This window comes from Coloeus monedula (genome assembly GCF_965178545.1).
Source record: "Coloeus monedula genome assembly, chromosome: 12".
NCBI lineage: Eukaryota > Metazoa > Chordata > Aves > Passeriformes > Corvidae > Coloeus > Coloeus monedula.
In genome coordinates this window covers 15,196,216-15,208,668 of record NC_138792.1, presented here as the reverse complement: position 1 = coordinate 15,208,668, position 12,453 = coordinate 15,196,216, and the positions used below count along the sequence as shown (strand labels likewise).

Below are 12,453 nucleotides of genomic sequence, written 5' to 3'. Positions count from 1 at the left end.
TTTGATTTATAACAGTTTAAACTTGTTTCAGAGGTGGTTAATGTAGGTGTAAAAGTGATTGATTAAAAAAAGTCATCGGAAAAAGTCCTGCCATGTATTCTGTAGTGATTTCTGTGTGTGTGTAAATATATATATTAACACACTTAATGCTGTCCTACTTACAGTGAAAATATGTAGTTTTCTTCTTATAACAAGACCCCATTAACATGTTTAGTTTGTCCCTTTGAGTGAGAATAAATACAGGAGAACTTGCTTGAGGATTGTGGAGCTTTGAGCATGCTACCTTGTAGTTCAGAACAAGTTTCTAAATAAAAATTTTGAGATATTTGGGGAATAATCCCAACCCCTGGCTCTGCAGCCAGGAGAGCAGCAGCTGTAATTTTAGGTTCCAAAGGCCAAGAGAATTGCAGGACTGCTGGGTGCAGGTTGGTTTGAGGGGCACAGGCCTGGTGGTTCTTTGCTCAGGGATTAGCTGGTCAAACATTAATAACTTTGTCCTGGCTGGAGTCACATAAACAAAACTGCACCATGCTGCGTGTGTAGGCATGAAGATGAGAGGAAAGAACCTGAGACCTTAAATGTCCCTGTGGACACCTTTTTGTCGGAATTAGTTGGTTCCATGTTCTCAAGTGGCTCTGTATAAATTCAGTTTGGGCTCTCAGGGGTGGTGGAACAAGACAAAATAAGTACTTTGGTCAGGAAGAATGTTAGTTCTGCAGTTCATTACTCCTTCTTAATATGGTAAGAGCTAATGATGGTTGTTATAATGACCTTTAAAGATGCCTGTGGTTTAGTGTTTTTTAATGAGTGTAGCTTTGTCAGGAACAGATACAAAGCCAACATGAGATTCATTAGATTCTAGCTTCTAATAACAGAAGACAAGTAGTTAATTCTTGTGCCATATAAAGTTTTCTGCTTTCTGTCTGCAGTTTGGTTCTTCATGTTCTTTCTCTTGCTGTGAATTATTTTTATGTCTATTAAAGTAACTTTTGAAATACTTCAGTTTCATAATGGAGCTGTGCTGGATGTTTGCATTTGTAATTGTGTGAGTACATGAGCAGATGAGAACTTGACAGTTATTAATAGTTGGAGTGGTTGTATGTTCCAGGTATATTAGAACAGGTAAGAATTTCCATCAAGAAGAAGGAAAACAACAGCACATCAGGCTAAGAATATACACTGATGCCATATATGCTTTAATTTTTGTGCCAGCCACATTTAGTGGGCAAATGCAAGACAGAAGTTTTGAGTACAAAACCTGGAACTCCAAGGGTAACCCCATGTTAGATGGCCAAGTTCCAAAGCTGACCCATGAGCTCAGCTCTTCAGGCAGGGTCTGCCCTTCTTTGTGAGCTTCTCAGTAGCTTCAGGGTCTGATTTTGTACACACTGAAGGAAAATTCACAGCAACAAGTTCACAGCAGTGGATTTTGTTTCCATCCTCTAGTGTATTGGTGGAGATGTTCCCAAACTAGGAAGGCAGAGTACAGCAGAAGGCTTTGGTAAAATTTCTGCCTGTAAACCAGAAAGGCAATTTTCATTTTTAATATGCATTCACTTTGGAGCTTCAGACAAAGCTTGGGTGGATAGGACAGGCTTCCTAAATCCATTACAGTTATAGTATGCTATGATTCAAACTAATTCCTGTAATGAATTCTAAGATAAGCAGTAATCCTGCCAGTTAACATTTGATATTTCAAAACTATTGTTTTGTGGAAAACTGTTAGAAAATTAATGTTCTGTGGTAGCCAAAGCATATTTAACACTTGAATATTAAGATAAACCATCTTTTTTTGCTTATCTCCTTTAGCAGAAAGTAACATTCTCCATAATCTATTACAAGGTTCTGTAATTGTCCTGAATTCCAGTTTCTTCTTAATAGGGACTCTCACCTGTACTGAAGTCAAATGATACTATGGGCTTCCTCGTTGTTAAGTACAGTGTAATTCCTCTCTGTTCACATGGTGCTTCATTTCCTACTTCCCCAAAGGACAAACAATCTTCTAAGGATGCTGTTATAAACAGGAAAGAATAGGGAAAAGAGCACAAAGACCTCGTATGTGACACAGCAGCTGCACATTGTTTAACCCAATATTCTTCGGCTATTGAGTTACATTATGGTCCATGCCTGTGGAGATTATTCAATCTTGAATTTCTGCTCTTTGAGGAAAAGCCAGTGTTCCCTGCTATGACAGCAGCACTACTCATTTTTCCAAGTTTTAGTATCACATCATTTATTATGGAGGAAGAAAAAAGTGACTTTATCATCAACCTATTGTAATGTAGGGATCAAATACTGCTCTGATTAAATACTTGCTCTTTACTAGTAGGTCTGTGTCTTGGAAGACAGACAAGATTATTCTAAGAAGTTGTTGACATGATCCCTCTGACCATGTTCCAAGTCAGCTGAGTACAGACAAAATGAATGGTCTTCACAAGTAATTCCAGCTCCTTTGGCTCGCTGCATCCCTGCTGCTGCCAGCTTGTTTGTGGGCTGTGTTTTGGTTGGTTGGATTTTCTTACTACTTGCAAAACAACCCAAACAAAGCAAATACACATGTTCTCACTCTCTCAAAGTCTATCAAAGGCAGTATACTCCATTTTCAAGGAACTGCCCAGTATCCAGTGAAGCTCCTGCAGCTTGCTGTGGGTGTTCTGCTTTATTTTTAAGTGTGTCAGTTCTCTCCTAACAGATGTATTCTGCCAGTTTTAATTCTCAAATGGTTTCAGAGGAAAATCCAAGTGGAGTCTGACACTTATTTCAGTGTTTACTGTACCCACAAGAGCAAGAGATGTTCTACACAACCACCAGCATGCAGTTAAGGATCTTAGCAAAGCTATCTCTGCATAGCACAGCAAGAGAAGTTTACAGAAAGTGAGCCTCTCCCTGTGCAGGGGTGTTAGGCTGTACTTGCCTACACTGTCACAGAGGAAGCAAGTAAGCAGGAATGAAAAAAAAGTGTGTAACTATTAGAGTGAAGAAATTTCTCAAAGCAGTTTCTCTTTTGTTTTCTAGGATAATTTCAAACCAACTCTGTCAAGTTGCTCCTCTTGAGGGAAAATACTTCGGTTACAACAAAAGATTAATTACAGGTTCAAAGTGTGTGATAGTAGTTGAAAAGGTAAAAACTATTATTGCAGTTCAGTAAGCAAAGGTGAATCTTGTCATGATGAAAAAGGTGTCTCTCTTGATGAAGTGAGGCATAAAAGGAGGCCTGTTCTCACTCTTCTTCGTTGACCCAACTCAGAGCTTTAGAACAGCTCTCACTCAGTCCTGGCAGCTCCACGGTGTGAAAAGCTCAGCACTTGCACTCAGGAGACCCAGGAGCAGGGGCAAGAGATGAGCAGCAACTCAGTGCACATCAAGTATTGCTATCCAGCAAAACTGCTTTGTGCTGCCAATGTGGTGGAAGCAAAGAGCTCAAACACACTGCTTGTCTCTAAGCATAACATTGAGATAAAGTCTGCACTTACCATGTCAGGAATTGTTTTGACATAGTTTTTTCCAGTTTAACTGTTCCAGAATATTTCAAAAGCACTTCACAATAATATTATTCTGAAAAAAAACAAAAGCCAAGTTCCCTAAGAACTCAAAGCCCAGAAGTCAAACAACCACATTTTTGAAAAGCAAGTGGCAGAGATCCAGTGCTGAGCGTGGTTCTGCCAGGCACGCTTTGCAGGAAAGCAGCAGACAGGCAGTCCAGTCAGCACCCAGAGCATCCCCTGGCCACACTGGGAACTGCTCTGAGCTCCTCTTTAACCAAGTCGATCCAGTGACTGTTTGAGTGACAAGTTTAGCAAGCGACCTCAGGCTATTTTCCTAGGAAAAAGCACTTTCTAATTTTCTTCCAAACCCACTGATATCCTTGCTGTAGGTGCAGGAAATAGATTATGCTGACACTGCCAAGCAGTCCTGCCCAGTACCAGTATAGTAGCAAGTACTTGGACAGATGGTTTTGTCTCTGATAAAGTGTATCTGACACTTTTTTAAAGGCACCAAATATATGCATGGAAAGCTGCAAAAATTTTTTTGAATTTATTCCAATGCCCTCCTAATCTACTAGCATTTTACTAAAGGAAGTTTAGGAAGTACAGCTTTTGAATGAGCTTTCTTATCAAGCAAAGCATAAAACGTAATTGGCACTCAACTATCTCAATCCTATTTTTTTAAAGCACAGTGTTTTTGAAGAAAGACCACTGAAGTCTCCATTACCAGGATTAATAGATTTGAAAGTGAAATAATTTAAGCCCAAAATAAATGCAGTGCTGGTGTGCAGATGGCCAAAGTTAAAATGTATATGGCAACAGTGTATATGCTTAGCCTGACGACCCAAGGACATGGAGAAGTGTAAGTCGTGTCCTTATTTCCCCATTCACACTGGCAGCTGGTGCAGTCCCATATGCTGTCTGCATACTGTCAAATATGATTTCCTCCTTCTCGTGTTTTTATGCAAATCCTTACCTGTCCTAGTGCAGCTGAGGCACTGCCTGTAACACGAGAGGCCTCCCTGGGGGTACATGCAGAACCTCTTCATTTCTGTTGCTACACTTTATATATATTTATTAGAATATTTAAAGGGCAAGTTTCTTAATTAGACCTTTTTGGGCTGACATGGAGTTTTCTACCTGCCTGTTTTTGTGAGTTGTGGGTGGTGGTTTTTGGTTGGTGGTGTCTTGTTAAACCTTCTGTTGGGTAATGGCTATGCAATGCCACACACATTTTGAAATTAAGTACTAAAATCCACAGGTAGAATTTCTCAGTACAAATGGAAGCATCAGACTAAAAAGGCTTTAAATGCCTGTTGTAAGACCAGGGTTTGCCCTGTCTCTTAACCTTTGTAAAGATCCCGGTAAGTTAAATGTCTCTTGGAACATTAAACCTGCACGTTGAGGCCAGCAAGCTGCACTTCATCAAAGCAGCATTGGAATGCTTGTTGTGAAACTCATGAATGGAGTTATGACTCTTTCCAAAGTCTGTTTTGTAAAAGTTTTAACAGCAAACTGCTGCTTCATAGTTTGAACTGAGGAATGAAAAAGCTGTAGAGCATTCTGAGGAGAGGCTGTGTGTGTCTGTAATGGAAAGCATGCTGCACTGTCACAAGGTGCTTTTTCAAGATGCCCAAAGCAAAACCTGCCTTGCAGGATCACCAGAGAGCAGAACAGGACCCAGCTCCTGGCTGGAGCAGGGGCTGCATGGAGAACTCTGCAGCTGTGTAGTGGGGTTATAAACCCTGCTGGTGCTGGGCTGCTGGAGAGGCAGCTTATCTGATATGGATGGTGTGGAGACTGATGGAAAATGTTTGGATTTCAGCTGTGCTCTGGAAAATGCCAGAACTTCCTTAATTTGCCTCTGCACTGGCTAATGTGAGAACTGTCTCTTCTAATCGGCTTCCTGCAGACGTTTTCTGCAGTTGTCTAACCTGATCTGACTGTCCTGCTGCCACCCGTGCCATGTCTCACAACCAGCAATTTTGTTGGCTTAAACTGACCTGGAACTGCAGCTTTTGGAAAAAGCTTTTAATTTTGTTCTGTTTTTTAAAGCTCACTTATCAGTGAGCACCAAGAAATCATTGTCTGAAACAAATTTTTCAAAGCGGTAATGGCAATTTGAGCTTCAAATTGTAATAAAAGTTCAGTTGTCTTCCTCAACTCCTTTTGTGTCTTCAGTTACAAATCTGATGAAGTTGACTAAGTTTGTTTACAGTGGGTTTTTTTCTTTCAATTTCTGAATTAATTTGCTGTTTTGTAAAAGCTGCTTTGAAGTCGCCTGGGAAAGTGCAGTTTTTTTGAACAGCTTTTGGAGTGTGATGGTGATGTGCCAGTCAGAGAAAACTGAAAAAGCTGTTTCACTTCCTCTCAACCTCTATTTTCAGTGTGACCTGAGCAGGCCACTGCTTAGGGGTCTCTCCATGCCCCTTGCACAGACACGCGGTGTGGAGATGGCCCTTGGCATCAGCCCGTGGCATTTGCGAGGGAGGTGTCCCAGAGGATTCCCGATAGGATTGCCGTGCCTCTGGCGTGCGTTCCCTCCCCTTCTGGTTGGGAGCAGGGGATTATAAAGAGTTGGTGCCCTCTGCTGTTAATCATTTACAGCCAGGGTGACCCTCGGGCTTTATTTAGCATGAGGAATTGTCAAACTTATTTCTGGAGCGTTGCTCACTTGTGGGTGGTCACTCTCCTGGGGGGGAAAGTGGAGCAATTGGGGAAAACTGGCAGCTTCCCTGTGGGAGTTGGTGCCATCCTGCACTGGCACAGCCCTGGCTCGTGCTGCTGACAGTTCTCCATCTGCATTTTGGCAAGGTGTTCACGTGCTCCTTGCTCTGGCTTTGTACAACCCCAGGGGATGCTTCCCTTCATGCTCAGGCTCTAGGTTAAGCCTTAGTTTAAAAATCTAAATAATGCATATTCAAGGAGTTTGTGAAGCAAACAGCTGCAAGGCAAATGAGATTTTTTCCATATGGTGTCATATAGACCGAATGTAAATGTACAACAATTGTAACAAAACTATTGGTATTGCTCAATTCAAGTGTTTTTGAGACAGCCAGATGGATTACAACAGTCATTTCAAGGTTTTTCTGAAAGCGTGGTGAATGCTCCTTGAAGCGTGAAAAATATTATCCTAAAGCAGACATTAGTAATAAAATGAGTAAAAATATAATTCACAAAATGTCAGGTATACTTCATCATGGGTAAAGATCTTGAAAGGCCTAAATGAGTATGTAGCCCTGGTTTCTGCACATCAGCTTTTATGACTGAGGTATCTTCACAATTTCCTAGGTGCCTTTTTAGATTTGATTGCAAAACTGAATGTGTTAACAGATGGTTAAATTGTCTGATGGGAACATTATTCATTCTCTGAACTGAAGAACAGAGGTTGTAGGAGTGAATTCTCTTTTGTGACTAAGACCTAGATTCAAGTTGCGGACGACTTTTTGTACTTCAAATATTAACCAGTTTTGGGTTTGTCCCTTTAAACTCCCTTGGTTCAGATGCTCATATGGGGAGTTATTCCCCTCCTGCTTGTATATAAATTAAAAAGCACTTGTCTTTGAGTGAAGCTTTACCATGGCTTTTGCAGGTGTTGAAATTGAGGTAAATATTAGAAAACAGCAGTATCAGCTCAGTTTAAAAAAAACCCATGAAAGTTAAGAGGTCAAGTTTCTGATTGTTACCCCTAGAAAATGGGCTTTGCTCAGAGCAGTGGGAGCTCCTCCCTGAGTGTGCAGCCTGTGTGCAGGAATGGGTGTCCCAGCACACCACGATTTGCCTGGGCAGTGGAGTGAAAGATGCTGTTAAGTTTAGAAGTTACCCAGCTGATCGTTGTTCATTCTGCATGTGGTGAACTGGGAGTTACTGCTAATTTGATTTTTGTGGCAAGAGTGAGATTCCTGAGTGTAACAAGAGCATGGCAAAATAATACTTAACTATCATCAATCCATGTAAATGTACTTCAGTTTACAACTCGCGGCCAGCTTAAGTGATTTGGAAGGTTTTATTAAAACACAAGTTAGAAAAAGGTATTAAAAAAAGTAGACTTGCTGTGGATTTTGTATTAAAAGTTGATGCAATCACCATGAGTAATTTAATTCTGTGAATGTGACATTGTTGCTGCTGCAGCCTGCATTGTTTGCATGAGGAAGTAGTGATTTCTCTATCAAGAAATGTAGTGAATGACGAGTATCTTTCTACTATTTTCATGTGCAAGATTTCAGTTACTCTGAATATTAACGTGGCTTGAGACCTTTTGAGATAAAAGGATGGTCTGGTGCAGTTGCAATAGTATATGCTATTATTTTTGTGGGCCTCACTGTCATGATCTGTCTGTACTTATGAAAGTAGCCAGATACATAGGGGAAACTAAAACTGGGAAGAGTGAATAGAAAATGGTATTAACTACTGATAGACTGGGAAGGTGGTGTTTGAAAGGGAGAAGTTCTATCACTTTAATCTTCTAAGTAAAGAACTAAGTCAATCAGTAGGAAACAGCTGTTTGGTATAGATGCTGAAGAAATTCTGTGGTTTGTGTTGATATTAAAAACTAAGAGATGATATACAACTGTCTTAAATTGTATATGTATTTATACATATAAATGTTAATTTGATGTCCCTTATCTGGAAATGTTTTGTCATAGAGATTTTTGCCAAACTTTTTCCCTTGGGCTGCTCCTGAAAACAGGGAGTCAGTGTCTTTAACAAGCTTGGAAGATGTCAATTTTTCTGCCTTGTGTTGCTCTGGCTGTCTCATAGATGGCTGAAAGAATAATGCTGGAGGACTACAAAATCTGCAATATCTTACACTTCCTTCTAGGGAGGTAAACTGCTTTTGGGTTATGTTCTGAAATCAGCCTGGAAGTGCGATTTCTTTCTTAGTACAAGAGATTGTCAAAACTGTGTGAGGATCTGCAGGTACAGAACTGCCTTGACTTTGCCTCCAGCTATTTGCAGTGTCTCTCCTACCTGTTAAATGTGCTGCTTATCTTGAGTGGCTGCTGGCAGCAGTGTAGCTTGTGCACCAGAAGGATCTCTGGGAAGAGTGCTTGCAGGGTCTGAAAAAATGCAGTGTGCTATCTTGTTTTAGTATTCTGTATTTTGCCCAGGGGAGTTTGAGTGACAAATGCAATATTAAGTGTAGAGATGGGGTAGATAATCTTGTCCCAGGTTCTGGGAGAGATTGACAGTACTTAAATGAGAAGGGGGGGAAAAAAAATCTAGTACAAGTAGCTCCTAAAATGAATGTGGAGTTTTAGAACTTCTCGATTGCCTGGCTGTCTCTGGGTTGAAAACAAGGTTAGGCTTTAGTTCATTTTTCTCTGTAATCTCAATTAAAAGAAGTTTATTTACCAGAGCAGTAAGTGGACATCTTAGTTTTGATTTCAGTATTATAAATTCCATACCAAGTCCAGGTAATGAAAATGCAGGAGAGGTGCAAGGAAGGGCATTGAGATGCAGTGGTTTGGAAGCTCAAAGGTTGGTGTCAACATCTGGATGCGCAGATGTCTGTACTGGGTTAGGCTCAGTGGAGTTGGTTCAGAGCAGCCCATCTGGTGCTGTGTCCTAGATTTGTGACCAAAACAGCATTGACAGAAAAAAACCCCCAGTGCTTCAGGTTTTGCTGAGCAGCCCTTCCCAGTCTCCAGGATTACTGCTTCCCGTGAGCTCCCACCCAGCAGCAGCACGGCTGGTCTGGAGGCTGTGTGGGGATCCGTCCAGGACAGCTCATCCACAGTGACCAGAGAGATTCCAAACCATAGCACATCGTGCAGGCCAATAAAGGCAGGGCTGCAGGGTGGGGAGGAGGAGATTTTACAATTCAGCAGATGCTCAGAAGCTGGGTAGGCATTGGCCTGCTGGTGCCAGCTGATGGCTTTTGCATCATTTGTTTATTTTTTTTTCCGCTTCAGTTATTACATTGTCTTTATATCTCAACCGTCAAGTTTTTCTTGCTTTTGTACTTCTGATTGGCCACATGATCCCACTGGGAGGGAATGAGCAAGTGGCTGTGTGGGGACTGACCTGGGAACCAGGATCAGTCCTCTCCACTGTACCATGGACTTCTGAATGCTTCTCGAATTCTTTTCCCTGTGAGTTCTAGACCTTAACTCCTATTCACGACTGCTTTGTGTCAACTGAGCAAAGTTCATGAGTCAAATGCTTCCTTGATAATGGTTATTGCTATTGGTGTGCAATGTGAGTGGCTTTTTTGGCCGTGAATAAAAATGTAATGTTGGTGACCTTTGTCAGCAGGATTTTCCTGCTTAGGAAGAAGTGGTGGGACAAAAGGGAGGAGAGGTAACAGTGAGTGGCTTGTGTGGATACAATATTGCTGCTAGCAAGAATTTTCATGCTTCTTTCTAATCCCCTGGGATACTTTCTTTCTCACAAAGCGATTAGCAGAAGTTCTATAAACCGTGAACACCTGTGAGCTTGTAGAACTATGCTTATGGTACAGTAGGAAAGTATTTTGACAATGGATGTTTTAGGATTTTAGCCAATCACCCCAAGGGGTGGCTGGTCCTTTATCCAATTAGACGATGAAGAAAAAAGTCTATAAAAGAGTTTGTAAAATAATTAAATAAATCAATCTTGCTGCACAATTCCTGCCTGCTGGATCTTCTCTCCTCCTCCCTACGGCTGCAGGATACAATAATAGGTTTGTGCATCTTCAGTTCACTGACTGCAACCAGTTCATCTCCAGCCTGACATTACTCAGTGTCCGGGAAGGAGAAATTGGCAGAAGGCTGCAGAGGTTTGGGCACAGGAAGGTGCCTGGGCAGTGCTCAGCTCTGAGTCAGGACTGAGAGTGTCCCGTGGCTCTGCTGACGCACTCGGGAGTCCAGGAGGCCGTGTTTGTTTTGGAAACCCTTCTGAGAGACCTGGCTGCTCTTTTGTGCAATAGTGGGGGTGCTGCAGCAGTGCAGCCTTCGGGTTCATGAGTTAAATACTCAAAAGATAGGGTGCAATGGGATGCAAGCTTGCTTTTTCACAGAAAAGGCAGGAGATTCCATGTTCATTTGTCTGCAGTTTTGTTAGAACACTTGGTGAAATTTCAAATGCTTTTTAAATACATGAAATAAACTTCTTTATTCTGAAGCAGTAGGTAACGCTGTCTTTTTTCTTTGATTTGTGTGTGTTGTTTTTTTTTTTAATAGAATATTCAAATAAAAACTTTGGCAGATGATGTGGTAAGGTCTTTGTAGCATCTTAATTTGCAATGGTAACTCCACGCTGCATGCTACTTTACTCCAAATGTTGTGGACAAAATAACATTCCTATAAGGATATTAAGCATTAGATTTCAGAAAATTGAGTGACTATTCCTAAAGATCTTAATTTGTGATTTCAGTTGAAGAAGATTAATAATGATTTCTATTTGGAGAGATTTCATTAAGCACATTTTAAGTACTTTAGAAATACTGTGGCTATGTTGAAACTGTTACTCAACAGTTGAAGTGTTATTTCTCTTGGCCTTCTCTTTACCAGTAAATGATCTGAAGTGGTTCTTCAAAGTTGTTTGCCACATGATTCAAGTGGAACCATTTTGGATAATGAGTGTGTACTGAAGGCCAAACAAGTTTGGATTCAGTAGCACTAACTTGATAAACCTGAATACTTTGAAACTGGCTCCAAAGTATTTTTTCAGAAAAATTGATTTTATTAAAATTACAGCCTTGTATTATATATATATATAAATTAAAGCCATACTGGCTCTTTAGTTAATGATTGTCTGCACATCTGAAATTAGGAAACTGTACCTGGTCTCACCAGTGCAATCTCATTGAACAAATTTGTTGTTGATAAGTTGTACTTGAAACAGATGGCAGTATGGTGAAATTGGATCTGAAATGACTTTTTGTGACTGGTGAGTGGTCAACATGAAACTGCATTTGATATGTACTGGCTAAATTTGGATACTGCCTTTCAGGCATTATGTTGTATCCTTGGCCTTTTCACCAGGCTGTGCCCTAATTTTTGTTTCCAAAAACGTAGTTTAAACTCTTCTAGTAAGGTAGAAAATGGATTAAAGTAATATTCTTGCTTTGTCAAAGACATTAACAGTATCCTTGTAGGTATTGTGTTTCTGTCCACAAATATAAAATTTCTAAGGAGGGAGAGAGCCCCCCTACCACCCCTCCCTCAAAGAAAAAAAGCTTAAAAAATTCAGAGGGAATGCAGCTTATCTAGGGGCACTTCCCTTCAAAAATTTCAGGTAATCTTGTAGGATATCAAAAATAACAACAAAAACAATGAACACCAAAAATTAATAAAAAGAAACAAAACAACAGAAAAATAATCTTTCTTCTCCATACTCCACAGCTCTTGCTCCAGTGTCTCCACTCTGGACCTGCTAATCTAAAAGGAATCAAAGTTTTTGCAAATAAAATACTCCATCAAACTTTTCACACCTCACCGAGGCCGTTTAATTGTAGCCAATATAAGTTTTGGTTGACATGTTTTGGTGGAGTGACGAAGTGCTATGACTGATCCTGGTAACCCTACATAAGCTGCTGTTAGATGAAAGCACATCTTTATAAGGCTGTTCAGTGCCTGAAACAAATACAGGAGTATTTGTGGATGCAAACAGTTCCTTGAGCAAAATTGCTACAGGCATAATGTTCTCAAAATGAATATATATATTAAAAAATTTAAGAACAGTTATTAAATAAAATCAGGCTGTCTTCAGAATAGTTACATTTTATAAAGATAAAAATAATATAAATATAATGATATTTATAATAAATAACAAATATAATAAATAAGTGATAACAAATATATATTGATAATATTTACAAATATAAAAAATGGCCTTATAAGGAGGGTGCTGGTGTTGGTTGTTTCCAGTATTAACAAAGTAACTGAGCATGCCTAGAGCCCAGGGAGTGGGGGTTTGGTGTAAGCCCTGAGCAGTCAGCCCTAACCAGAGAAACACCCTGGCAGTGTCTGATGCTTTCACCAAA

General features: G+C 40.3%; 1 protein-coding gene across 1 annotated transcript in view; it reads left to right on the top strand.

The window, feature by feature from the left end:
* Window positions 1–12,453, top strand: part of DIAPH2 (diaphanous related formin 2) — a 183,751-nt gene that overhangs the window by 7,078 nt on the left and 164,220 nt on the right. The window contains exon 2 of the mRNA XM_082289626.1: window positions 10,649–10,681. Within this exon, the coding sequence (XP_082145752.1) occupies window positions 10,649–10,681 (33 nt within the window). The remainder of the gene's footprint in view (window positions 1–10,648; window positions 10,682–12,453) is intronic.